Source organism: Oculina patagonica, chromosome 4 (genome assembly GCF_052425735.1).
Source record: "Oculina patagonica isolate OP01 chromosome 4, crgOcupat, whole genome shotgun sequence".
Classification (NCBI taxonomy): domain Eukaryota; kingdom Metazoa; phylum Cnidaria; class Anthozoa; order Scleractinia; family Oculinidae; genus Oculina; species Oculina patagonica.
Genome location: NC_135761.1, coordinates 52,836,390 through 52,850,058, shown reverse-complemented (window position 1 = coordinate 52,850,058; position 13,669 = coordinate 52,836,390). Strand labels below are relative to the sequence as shown.

The 13,669-nt window shown below is 37.0% G+C and overlaps 1 protein-coding gene across 1 annotated transcript; it reads right to left on the bottom strand.

Annotated features, from left to right (window-relative positions):
* Nucleotides 1–8,645: 8,645 nt before the first annotated feature.
* Nucleotides 8,646–13,444, bottom strand: LOC144648844 (rab GDP dissociation inhibitor alpha-like). The gene is made up of 3 exons (XM_078508291.1): nt 12,376–13,444; nt 10,247–10,446; nt 8,646–9,287 (listed from the first exon to the last, which is right to left on the bottom strand). Exons 1-3 carry the CDS (start codon nt 13,364–13,366, stop codon nt 9,147–9,149), a joined length of 1,332 nt encoding a protein of 443 aa, XP_078364417.1. The 5' UTR covers nt 13,367–13,444; the 3' UTR covers nt 8,646–9,146.
* Nucleotides 13,445–13,669: the final 225 nt, after the last annotated feature.

Genomic DNA, 13,669 nt, shown 5'->3' with positions numbered 1-13,669 from the left:
ATGCACCTTTTTGGCGGCAAATAAGCAAATAGCAAATTAAGCATTATCGGCGAAAAAGGTTGAAAATAGAAACTGCCGCATGCTGAAGAAAATTGGAATAAAGTGCTTTGCATAGATTCAACTTCGTGATAACTGTATAACTTTTACTTTCACAAACAAACTTGTCTACATCTGCGCGCATTTGCAAAAGTAGAAAATAAAACAGTGTTTTGCCAGTGTGTTGGTTAAAGGTGAAGGAAAAGCATTTTTTACTCGATTTAAACCATTCAATTAATACAGATGCTAGGTGACGGTAACTTTGCGAAGAAAATTCACATTAATTAATGTAAAACGATTTTTCTTAGTCCAGACTCCGACTGACCGCAAATAACTCTGGAGTCTCTCGCTGTCAACGTCTGACAGGTGAAGTTGGCAGTATTCAAACTCATAACTTTCCAATGTCTTCTATTATTATTATTCGTTAGTTTACATGTCGCTTCTTAGCAAAATATTTGTTTCTCTTCATTGCACCAAATTGCAAAATGCGTGAATTGAACTAGTATACGATTTACCGTGTGGTATGAAATTTTCGCGGGATTCAATTTTTGCGTATTTTTCCATCGACCCGCGAAAATTAGATCCCGTAAAAATAAATTTCGGCAAAATAAAAGCCGCAAAACTTTACTCAGTCCTTTTAGTGATTTTGAATTGCGGTTTCTAGCTGTTTAATTCAACAATTGTACTTGAAATATTGAACACAATAACATTGACTTTCTCGAGTCTGGCCCGTTCCAGCGTAAAGTTGATTGACCTAATTTATTTTTTTTGTGTTAATGTGTTGTAGTGGATGCATCTTATGAACTAATAAAATAAAATAAAAAAAATAAATGAGGTGAATTGAGTATTAATTCTCTTACGTCTGAATAGGAATTAGCGCGGTTAATATGAATTTATTATTTTTCTCACATAGAAAAAGGCTGCGAAATCCAGCATGCACGGGCGGTCCGGATAAAGCAATCTGTACTGGTCGTTTACTTTGAAGTCGAACTTACAGGGGTCTACTACCACCAAACCGGAAACGAGAAGCGAACGACTTTTATTTTAGAAAGTCTACCAATCGGATTGCGTGATTTAGGTCATCTGGACTGCGCACGGAGCATGCACAGATCAGACGAATAATGACCTTTCTAAATAACCTTTTGGGACATTCTGAATCCAGATCTAGAATCTCGTCCCCGGCGCGCGATTTTTTTATCAGTGGGCACCAATTAGCAAGAACACAAATTTTGACCAAGTCCGATTTGATTCACGGACTTCCTTTTGGTCATTTCAGCTCAAAGCTGATTGGCTGATAATTGACAATAAGCACCCTGCGCATGCTCAAAACATCGGACTTGGCTAGAGTTAAGGCCATCCTCGTACCCAGGGTCTTTGTTTCCTTTGACCAGTGGTCAGGGATGTGGTCAGGATCGTCTCGTCAAGCCTGCGCAGTAAGGAACGAAGACTCGAGGTACGAGAATGGAGTTAAGCCCAGAGTCGGCACTCTAACCAAAGAAGAGAGCTAATATCTCCGAGAAAAAAGAAAATATTACAAGGATGGGAGGCGCAGTGGCCTTATAATGGTTAGTGAGCCGGACTCCGGGTTCGAGCACTGGCCGGAGTCACTGTGTTGTGTTCTTGGGCAAGACACTTCACTCTCATAGTGCCTCTCTCCACCCAGGTGTATAAACGGGTACCGGCGACATAATGCTGGGGGGGGGGGGTAGCCTGCGATGGACTAGCATCCCATTCAGGGGGGAGTAGAAATATGCCTAGCCGCTTAATGCTGTCAAAACCAGGATATGCTCAGGCAGTGTGGGCTGCATGGCTCGAGGCTTCCCTTTTTTCTTAAATCACAAAAACAAAAAACAAACACTAAATCACCGATAAATAAAAATTGTACACAAATAAATCAATTTTACATACCAGTAATGATAATGTATAAAGTTGCTTCAATATTATATTCTAAGTTATGCAAATAACTGTTTACCAGTGGTAAACCTAATTTGGATCAACTAACAAGAGACAGTAAAAGCACACAAGATTGCAGCGATTTCGAATAATTGTAAACGAAAGACAGCGCCCAGTTTAAAATAAAAATAGAGAATCAAAATTATTTAGGAAATACATCCACTGTTCCCAAAATTTCCGAGGTGTTATCGAAACATACATTAATACATACATACACACTTTAATGATATTTACACTATTTTATCACACTAATATTTTATTACATTAAATTACAAAACACGAAATATTACACTAACATTAAATTCTAAGAAGAAACAACAACAACAAACAAAAACAACCAAACAAAAAAATCATTAAGAATTGATGAAGTCTTTAAGGAGTTTACGTTTAAGATTGTGCTCAACTGAAATGAGTTTATATAAACTTTAAAAGTATTGTCCAGTAAGTTCCATACACTAATTTTTCTATAATAAAAAGTTCCCTGGCTGCTAGTAGTTTTGACAAGCAGCTCTGCCACCTTAGGGAGGCTCAAAACAATTTTCAGTACTTTTCAGCTCTTATATACTTTGATGAGTCAGTGCTACAAACATTTATCAGTTACCACTACAAAAATGGTATCAAACAAATGCCCAATCACTGATAAATCAAATTGTGGTTATTTTCTTGACGTCAATGGTAACCATGGCATCGGTATAACCTGTTAAAAAAACACCCTTATTTTTAGCTTTAAGTGCTTAAAACTCAGAAACGAGTCCGGTGAATAATGATCAGCGTGTCAAAATACAACTTTTTGCAAAACTAAAAAAATTCTCTGGAGCGGTTTCAGAGCCACCTTAAATTCTCGAAAATTTAAAAATCAATGTCAAAATAGAGACACAACGAAAACTATTAGTTCCATTATCGATAAATCAAACTCACGTATACGATCACGAAAATTCATATACGTTGTTCTTATTAAAACATAAAAGTCACCAAAAGAAAACGTAAATGCAAGAAACACTTTGGTTCAGTTGTACAAATGGGCGCACACTGTGCCTCAGTCAAATAACTACATAAACATTGTTTTCGGTTGTAAGACTATGTTGATTATACAGTTATCTTTGAAACATTATAGATTTTTCTAGACTGAAGTCTTCGACACTAATTGCGTTGAAGACTTTTAGAAATCGTTCTTTATTAATCCTTACATTTTATGATAAAAAGATAGAATTCAGTTACTTTTTTGGGAAATTTGTTCGTCGAAGCCAAGAAAATATTACTTTATAACATCATCTTATTCAGGAAAAGCCTATTTTCATTTTGAATTTACTTTCGACACACCAATTTGCATACGGGTTTAACAATACTGGTTTCTGAAGGCTTTTTCTAAAGCCTGGTTTTCACTAGCGACGCAAGCACAAGCGCAATCACGCAAAAAGGACAATTTTTGATCCTTGTGCTTGCCGCAAGCACAAGTACAAGGATTAAAATGCAATGCGCTTGTGCTTTTGCTTCACTTGAAGCCGTTTTGATGGTGAAATAAGAGCTGTTATGCTTGCGCTTACGTCCGCTAGTGAAAACCAGGCTTAAGAACCAGTCAGTTGATCGCTACGGCGGCCGACGTACCACGGCCCGGCGGCACGCGACCTGTAGCCCACTTTATTGACACTTTACATAAAACGAAAAAATGCAAGGCTGGAATAAAATGTCAGTGCCAATATTTCGAAAGGCACTGACTTTCTTCTTCTTCAGAGTTCCACTCAGTAAACAAAAAAAGATGCGTTTTAAATTAAACCTCTCGTGGTATATTAAAGTAAATTAAAATTCCACACGATTTTCTTTTCGCTAGGGAATAACACATAAAACAAAGCTGTTCCCAAGAGGCAGAAAATCGTGTGAAATCTGAACAAAACGCCTGTTGCTCAACAACACAGAATAGTTATTTTTATATACCACGAGGGGTTTGCTACGCGACAAAACTTGGAAAGCAAAAGTTCCTGACTTTCCGTCCTAGATTCTACACATCGTAAGAAAGAAAACACGCCGAAACTTGGTATGTTTTTTGATATATCCTGTAGTAGCGCCAGTTTGAAAATATGCAAAACAAATTTTTGCAAGCTGAAATTATAAAGTTTGCTTTATTCTCTCGATCATTCGGCACAGAACCACCGTCGCTTGTTTTGGAAATCAACGGTTTCGATTGTCGAGTAAACGTTAACTTTACTGTTTGGCAACTTGTTTACGTTTGTTTGTGGTTATTGCAAAACATTATCCACAGAGGCAAAATTAATGAAAATAATTATCGTACTTTAATAAATTAAAAGGCTTCGAAAAAACGCTTATAAAGAATCAGTACATGTACCTAAAAAGTACAAGATTTAACGCGAAATCGCGCGAAATATCGCCAGATACTTGACGGTCACTGATGAGGCCGCACGCCAAGGTAAAATCAGACGATGTTCCACAAGATGAGCAGGACTGATTGTTTAATTATTACAAAAATGTCAGTGAAATGCATCTGACAGCAAGACAAACTGTGGTAGGTAACGCTTTGCATTAAAGCGTTAAACTTTACATTTAATCCAATGTGTTCATTTAAATTAACGCTGCGCAGGACATTTTTGTTTTTTCGTTACATTTGAAACCTGCGACTTTCCACCAAGAGTGAAAAAATGCCAAGTCTGAGACATTTTTTTACTACAACTACTGATGATCGAAGGCAGCACTGCCGAAACGTTTAGTATTTAACGCTTTGCAAGACTTCGGACGAATCCAGTGACGGACCAGACCTTGAACTACCGTTATTGTTACTTATTTTCGCGGGACTTAATTTTCGCGATTTTCAAAATTAAAGACCCGCGAAAAAAGATTCTCGCGAAAAATAACGACGCGAACTTTATACCCTTCTTTATAATTCGTTAAAATTAATCAACGTTACTGTCAGTTTTCTACATAATTATCTTGGTGCAGTCGTCAAACTAGCTCTAGTTTGTTACAAAGGAACATGTCAGACTGTTTTAAGTTTCGGTTTGTTATATGGTTTTGTTCAGTGTCACTGGAAACTATTGCTATTAAAATCAGTTGTGTCAATTTTCAGACTTACTGTTTGTTAATGCAGACCAGTATTTTGACAATTTAGCGAAATTTAGTTCCTGTAAATGTATTTTTTTGGCCAATTCGCGAAATTTAAGTCCCGCAAAATATGTCTGTTCCATTTTTGCGAAATTAAGTTCCCGCGGAAAAAAAGTAACAATAAGGTAAGTGGGGCGGGGGCCTTTTTGTGTGTGTGATAAAAGGTCTTTAAGCAAAAAAAAAAAAAGGAGGGGGCCCGGGGCCTCCTACCCCAGATCCGCCACTGATATCTTGTTCAAAGGGTGGATAACGCTATCTACCGGATAAATCGCTAGCGAGCGAAGTAGGTTTTGTGTGACAGTTATCCACTGGATATCCGGTAGTTACCGTTATCCACCCTTTGAACAACTGCGCCCTGATATGTACGGATGACGGATAACAAGGGATTAGTGACCATCATATGGGCATCAAGGCAATTTGTTGAGTAAAAATTCCTGTCCTGCATGCACTCCAAGAGGAGACTAAACAGGCGGGAGGGGGGGGGGGGGCGGGGGTACGGGGGGTTGGGAATAGACTAGGAGAAGTCCCTCTTTTCTCTTTAGTTTGTCAAACGTTAAGCGAAATGAAGTGCTGGTGGAAAAAAGGTTGCATGGAATCTGAGCAAAGATAACTCATTACATTTTTCCAATTCCATGACTGGTTTTATTTAGAGCATTGTAATATCGATGGACAACCAACCAAATAAATAAAGAAATTAATATCTCATAAATAGCTAGCTAAATAAATTAAGTATGTGTAAAAACAATTTGCTATTTTCATTACTTACTACTATTCAATAGTAGTAAAACGGATATTATATAATATGTTCTAATTATAATTTTATTATTTGAAATAACTTTTTGCCATTATTAGGAGAAGTGCATGGCAAAATATGAGTTACATTCTGAAAAGGTTTTCAAAATAGTTTGTTATTGCACAAGAAAAATAACAATAATACTTTATTGAAAAAAATAAAAAAAAAACACACACACACATGGTATCACACAAGTAGTATCTGAAAAGGCGAACCATGAGGTCATCCCTATTTAGGTCCCCTAAATAGGGATGGCTTTTCGCTTTAAAAGCCAGGTTTACACGGGCAATTCTTATGTGACATAAATATTGATCATGTACATGACACAAAAATTATTTTTCAGCAGTTCAAAGTTTAGTGCGCCAGTAATGACCTTTGACAGCAGAGGTATGCACTCAGCAAATATATTTGTCACATAAAAATTGGCCAATTTTCCTCCTCTGCACAAGTAAATAAAAATTTAGTTGTGAACAATAAGTCTAAGAGGTAACAACTAACATCTTATGCATTTTGAGCTCACAAACTTGTTAATGTTCATTAATCATTCACTATTAGTAAGTTGGTGACACAAAGTATTTATTCGCCCAATAGGGGTTGACTGTAGGATTCTCTGGACACTGGTTAAATACCACGACTGGGTAACAGGAATATCATGGCAGGTAGGCCACAACAACAGGTTCAGATGTGATGAACTTTTCTAGAACTGCAAGGAATACTTTTGTTGATATGTGAGATATGTATGGAAAAAGGTGGTCTTGATAGATCAAGCATTCTTGTAGCCTGCATAACTGGCGGTGTTGTTGGGTTTTAAAGTGGCTCCTCCTTCCCAAGCCACTCACGGCTGCGCCCCTCGTTGCTGCTTGCTTGTGCATGCATTAAAACCCAACAATACCACAATACCAGCATTTCTATGGTTTAACAGAATAATAAATATTTTATTTTTGGTGAACTCTATTTGAAATAAATAACCATCAATAAATATATTAAATAAATACTCTATGCAAAGTACTTAAATCTTGTTTCTATTTCATATATTTCTGTATTTTTGTTATTTCTCTTTGGGAATCAGTCCTTGTGTGTACAGGTATAATACCCCTGGTACAACTCTACGAAATTTTCTACGCCTATTCGAACCTCATAAAACGTGCCAGGTATACTTGTTTGACTTTGTTAAGTTGTAAATACCCAAAGGTTTTTTATACAGTCAAACTTCCCATAAATGGATACCCTTATAACCCGTAAAATTGTCCATTTATGAGCGGTGGAATCATCACAAAGCAGCTTTTTCAAAGTGTCTGCCTCTATGGCATTTGTCTGTAAGGGAAAGGTTAAACTGTATAATTATGCATACTATTCCACCACCACATGGTACGAAAATTATATCTAAAATAACTAATAACACTAACAAACTTGGGGAGAATTGCTGACAAAATATATAAATTTGCTTTAAAGGTAATTATAATAATTACAGTTGAATTCCAATAAGTCAAACCCTCAATAACTCGAACCTCCCGTTAATTCAATCCTTTTTCGATTCCCCTCCATGTCATAACTTTTCTCAATAATGTTGCCCTAGATAACTCTAACCCCCTGATAACTCGAACATTGTTTTTTATTTTCCTTAAAGGTTTGAATTATTGGGATTCAAACGTAAAATATCGTATGTTGGTAATGGAAGAAAAATAATGAAAACATAATACCAGTAAATGGTAGTTCTTAGCCTTTATACAACCTTTTAAGTGCATTGGGGTTTGAAAAAATTATCACGATTTTCTTATGAGCTTTGAGCTAAATACCTCTAGATTTCAAAAATAAATAATGTAATAAATAAATAAATAAATAAATAGCAATTATTTAAAACAGTTGTAATTTTCTATATATGTATCAAAGTCATTTGCTTTTGAATTTGATTATTGCTGATGTCTTCAGCTGAAATTTTGATTGCTGGATACATTGTATAAGACCAGCTTCCCAGTCCAGCAGATTTACCATAAGGAATTAAGTAATAGATTGCCAAATCTCTGTCAAGAATCTTTGGCAAATATCTTGGGAGATATGCCAGTTGACAATAATATCGATTGTTCAAAACCTTTATCTGGCTTTTTTCGAACATAACATGCATTCTCAATTAGAGCAGTTTTAAACTGAGTGTCACAAACCAAAACCAAAGTTACCACTCTGGCAAATCAAAAAAAAAAAAAAAACACAAAAAAAATCCAGAGAAGCAATCAAAACTCAAATTAGCAAATACATGAACCTGGTGCAAAGTGGGGGAAAAATTGTACGAACAAGTCATAGTTGGTTTTACTTCTGATTGGCTGGGAAAGAAGCACATTTAGATTTTTAGACCAATCACTAAGCGTAGAAATGCAAAACCAAAGCAAACATGAATTACTTTCAACACTCAATTGAAAATCGCTGTTACTATAAATTACTTATTACTTACTTATTTTATTAAAATAAAAAAAATAATTATTTTCCAAAAAAACAGACCCCTAATTCCAACAAATAATTTATTTAATTTTTTTTTTTTTTTTTATTTTTTATAGATTTTAATAAAATTTTTTTTTTTTTTATTTTTATTTATATTAATTATATTATTTATATTATTATCATTTTTATATTTTATATATTTTAATTAATTTATATTTTATTTTTTAATTTCGTGAAATAACTATAAAAACCGAAAATAAATTATTTCACCTAATAAAATATCTATCTATCTATTTATCTATCTATCTATCTAATGTATTGTCACTTGCCGTAACTATGAAGAAATGCTGACTAACTTATCTCAGTAATACTTCTTTAGACAATACTTTAGACATTTACTACAGTCAGTAGTTTTGGTAAAAAAATCTGTTTGTACATGAATGAAGGTAAAAGCCAGCTACAAGCTAATTTCACCGACTGAAAGAGAGCATATTGCCGGGTGGAATTTCACTACAAAACAAAGACTATACTAGGTATAATTTTGGAGGTATAAAGACCAGAAGAGATGACTGGGCTTGTTCATGGGCCGACTTCCTTTTTTCTTTGCTACATCCCTGGAACAGTGCCCCCCCTCCCCCACCCCCCTCAATATTAACAATAACAAAGTACCTCCACTAACGGCTACCTCTATACAGCCAAAGACATTTGACTGTATGTTTCATAATGGATATTTGCTGAAGTTGACAATATTCGTTGCCACAATCACAAGCAAATATTTCCCAGTACAGCCCTTACATTAAGTTAATAAGCCTTTATGTTGCTAATTTTCAACCTCTACATCTTTGATAGAAATTGAACTTGGGTCAAACTTCTCTCCTGTGATCCTCTCGTACATGTTCATGATATCCTCACAGACTGTCTCAAAATGAGTAGTGGCATCGTAAGACTTGGAAATGAATATCTGAAGTAAAAGCAATGACAAGCTTATATTAATACCCCCCCCCCAAACAAAACCCAACAAAAAACCTCCTTCTCAACCAATGACAAAAATGAACAGTTATGTTTCAAAGACTTCAAGGATTTTGCCTAAAAAAATTAAGGAACCCTGCAGGCTCCTAATATCAGAAGTTAGGAGCTATTTCATGCCTGGGCTACAGCTCTGCATCCAATCTGAATTTACAATTACAGGGTTCCTATTCTTTTGAGCTTCTAAAACTCAATGACTTTTCCAGGATCTTTTACATGACCTTTCATAGTTTTCCATAACCCGAATTCAGCCTTTTCTTGGACTTTTTTTGAAAAGTTTCTTGACTATGGGTACCTGTTTCCCATTTTCTTTGCAGAAACAAAAACTGCCTAGTAACTTATTTTGTACAAACAACATTTTTCATGACTTTCCATAACTGATACTTTAATTCCACGACTTTCCAGGCCTGTAAAATGAGATTTTAAAATTCCATGACTTTCCAGGTTTTCCATGACCCGTACGTACTGTAATTAACTGATTTTATCTACGTGTACAATTTTTCTTGGTTTACGTTTGATTATTGGGGGAAGAAAAAGATCCCATGCACCGCCCTCACCTGGCCACTAGAAAGGAAAAGACTGAAAGAGATGATGAACAAGAGAGATATGGGGGCATGCAGTGGAGAAGAAACTACAGGAGTAGGGAGTAAGAAGATCTTTGGCTGAGGCCTTCAACATTACAATGCATCTGAAAGAGATGGATGGCAACATTTTCTTTCCCCACTCAGGAAAAATTCAGAGGAACTTCTGAATACGACTACAACTAAGATAATGATGATGATGATGATGATGACAGTGATGATGATGATGATGATAATGATAATGATGATGATGACAGTGATGATGATAATGATGATGATGATGATAATGATGATGTTTCTTCTTGGCACTAACCTTGCTTTCCTTGCCATCATCTTGAGGCTCAAACTGATCACTGACCCATAGAAACTTTTTGTCGACCTTACCAAGCAGCTGCAATCCAGGCTGTAACTCGGCCTCAGGGTCACTTGTCTCAACTGTGGTGCTCACGATAGACAAGTATTTACCTTTGGCAGTGACAGCATTGGTGTGCGACATGCAACACACATAGATATCTTAAAAGAAGAAATACAAAATAGGTTAACCAATGCAATAAAATGAAAATAATTGTATATTAAGGTTAAGTCTGCATACAAGCCAAGTGGACCATCATGCCAGTGCTTATACTGGTTTCGGTAGCATGAAACTACAGCTGAACTAGGAGTATATCTACACCCCAGGATGGGATGCTCAGGGTTTACCCCCAGCATTAAATTTGCTGGTACCTATTTATACACCTGGGTGGCAAGAGGCACTATGAGAGTAAAGTGCCTTGCTCAAGAACACAACACAGTAACCCAGCCACGGCTCAAACCTGGGACCGCCTGATCCAGAGTCCAGCACGCTAACCATCAGGCCACTGGGCCTCCCTGAAGTACTTGTGTAGCATTCATTTATTAAATTAAAAGTCTGTATTTGAGCAAAGTGTTTCATCAAGCTCATAAGGATAAAGTGACCAGGGATGTCACTGAGGGCTGGCTGCCGGCTAATTTCACCGGCTGAAAGAGAACTTAATTCCTGCTGAAATTTCACATAAAAACATAGGACTTTTAGAACTTTTAGAGTTGCCTAGGCCAGAAAAGCCAGCTCGGCTTGTTGATGAGCCGGCTTGGTGTAGCTATATCCCTGAGTGACAAAAAATATTTCTACTCTCCCCTGGATGGGATGATAGTTGTCCCCAGTATTTACATTCACTGGTTAGCAGTGGTACCCATAAATACAGCTGGCCGAGGGTGCAAGTGCTAAAACCCAGAATGAGGAATGCGGGAACGTTGAAATACCTAAACCCGGAAAGCCTGAATACTAAAACCTGGAATGCTGGATTACCAAAACCTTGAACAAACAAAAAACTTTTGTGTGTTCTGGATTTGATTATTCTGATGTTCTGGCATTTTAGTTTTAGCCAGTGGATAGAGGCACTGTGAGTGTTAAGTATCTTGCCCAAGATATAATAAAATAACCAAAACCCCCCACCCCCAACAAACCGAAACCCCCCTGGACCCCAGCCAGGTGCCCAGTAACAACTCTTTGATCAAGAGTCATGAGATTTCTGTATGTGTCTCTCTGGTTTAAAGAAGAATATTTTCCAGGAGATATAAAGCAAAATCATTCACTATCAGGAGAAACTGCTAGAGAATAGCTGACAAAAGTAGATATTGTATGGTGCAAATATCCAATAAAATGCAACCAATTCATTTCACACAATCAAACCAAAGTGCTAAATTTTTATAATTTTTCTAATAATTCTTTTCCTATAACTTGGCCCGGTCATAAAATCAGATACATGGAAAGTCCCAAAAGAAAAGCTCTGAATTTTTTTTTCTTAAACTGAGGTATTGAAGAATAGAAGGATAATGAAATTAAAAGAACAGGCAACGGTACACGAGAGCATTTTGTTTACTTTTCAACAGACAGGTGCCTGAATCTTGTTAATATTAATATCATGCAAATTGATTTAAAAGCCACTGGAAAAAAAAGACACTTAAGATATTTCAATTTTATAGCAACTAAGAAGAAATGTTATAATTTTGAAAAAAGGTCTGTAATGACCTTGAGAAATGTCAGTGGAAAAGAAAGTTCATGAAAACTGGATAATTAGCTCCACATGAAGACTACATTAAATATAATCATTTTGTTTGTGTACACACACTCGAGTAACCTTCTTTGATCTTCATGTTTAGAAACTACAAAACAGCTGTTTGGCCATATTTAATTATCAACACAGATTAGATAGCCCAGATATCTAAAAAAAATCAAAACTCATTCCATGACTTTTAAAACGATGTTTATAGTAGCAATCTATAAACCCTATGAACTGTAAGCGTGCCTAATGTATGAAGTGTAAATAACATTTTTTTAATCTCAAGAAACAACATACATGTATAATGGCAACTACCAACTAAATACTAGGCATTTCTGTATATGGATAATTGGATCAACCCTACCTGATTTTCGGTTGACTTGATTCTGAGGAATAATCAGTTGACAGGATTGCGAATCGTTGGTGTTTGGGATCGGATGAGATAAAATACAGATGCATCGAACAACTTGGCCATCTTTTTTAACCTTCTCAGGAAAATACGATGGGTCAGCAATCACAGCCTTAGTTTTGGCGATCTCTCCTTGTGATTTGACCCCACAAACAGCACCGTTCTCCATGAGAATTTCATCTACTGGCTTGTTCAACATGTAGGTGCCTCCCCATACAGCAGACAGCCGGGCAAAGCCTTGAGGCAACTCGCCAAGCCCATAAAGAGGATACAAGTACGGGCATTTGCCATAGCGAGACAAAGAATCGTAGTAGAGTTTTATGCGTCGTAGAGGTTCCTCACAGGGCTGAGTCTTGTAATCATCCTCGAGGTACAGTGCGATGGCATGTCCCGTGAAATCTTGCGTGTTCTGATCAAGGCCGAACTTCGCATACGCATCTTTCATGGTGGACGACTTCGGATCAATGCCTTGCCAAGTCGTCGGGTCGTCGAAACTGTAATTGAGCACAAACAAAAGGAAATTCCGAAAACGCCGCTTCTCGAAGATTCCCATCAGACTAGACGTCAGGGCTTCCTTATCGTCGGCAGGGACCTTGTAGATGCTGCCTCCTCGATACACAAAGCTTCCCTCGATCTGCTTGAACTGCATGTAGCGGGTAACACCAGTGTGGACAAGCAATCTGACAAGACCGCCGTCTGCCATCAAAAACTTGGGAATCAAATCAACATTCCAGTCACGGCCGTTACCAAAAGTGTCGCCTGGTTCGCTGGATTCGTTGAATTTCTCGTACAGCTTTTCTAGCGGGTGCATCGAAGTGCTCTCACCTCCGTAGAAATCGTTTCGATCCATGTGGAGAACTTTTTTCCCGCTAACAGACAACAAGCCGCTTAGAATACACTCTTTCAGTCCAGTGCCGAGAATAACATAATCATATTCTTTATCCATGATAACAGTTGTCAGCAGAATTGGGAAATACAAGAACGAAATCAAAGCTATATTCTATCAAGCTTTTGAATGAATGGGTGTTCCACCGGCTCAAAATCAGTGTTGATAAAAAAATTTTCGGTACTTACACTCCTTTCCATTGGATGATGTCAACAGCAGCCAATCACAATTCGCTTTAGAAATGGTAAAATTGGGCGTATTACCGCTGAGAAGACTAATTTGTGGCTCATATTAGACTAACTCAATGTGATTGGATAAGCTGATTGGATGCCTTGCAGCTTTTGTAAAATTGCACCAATCACA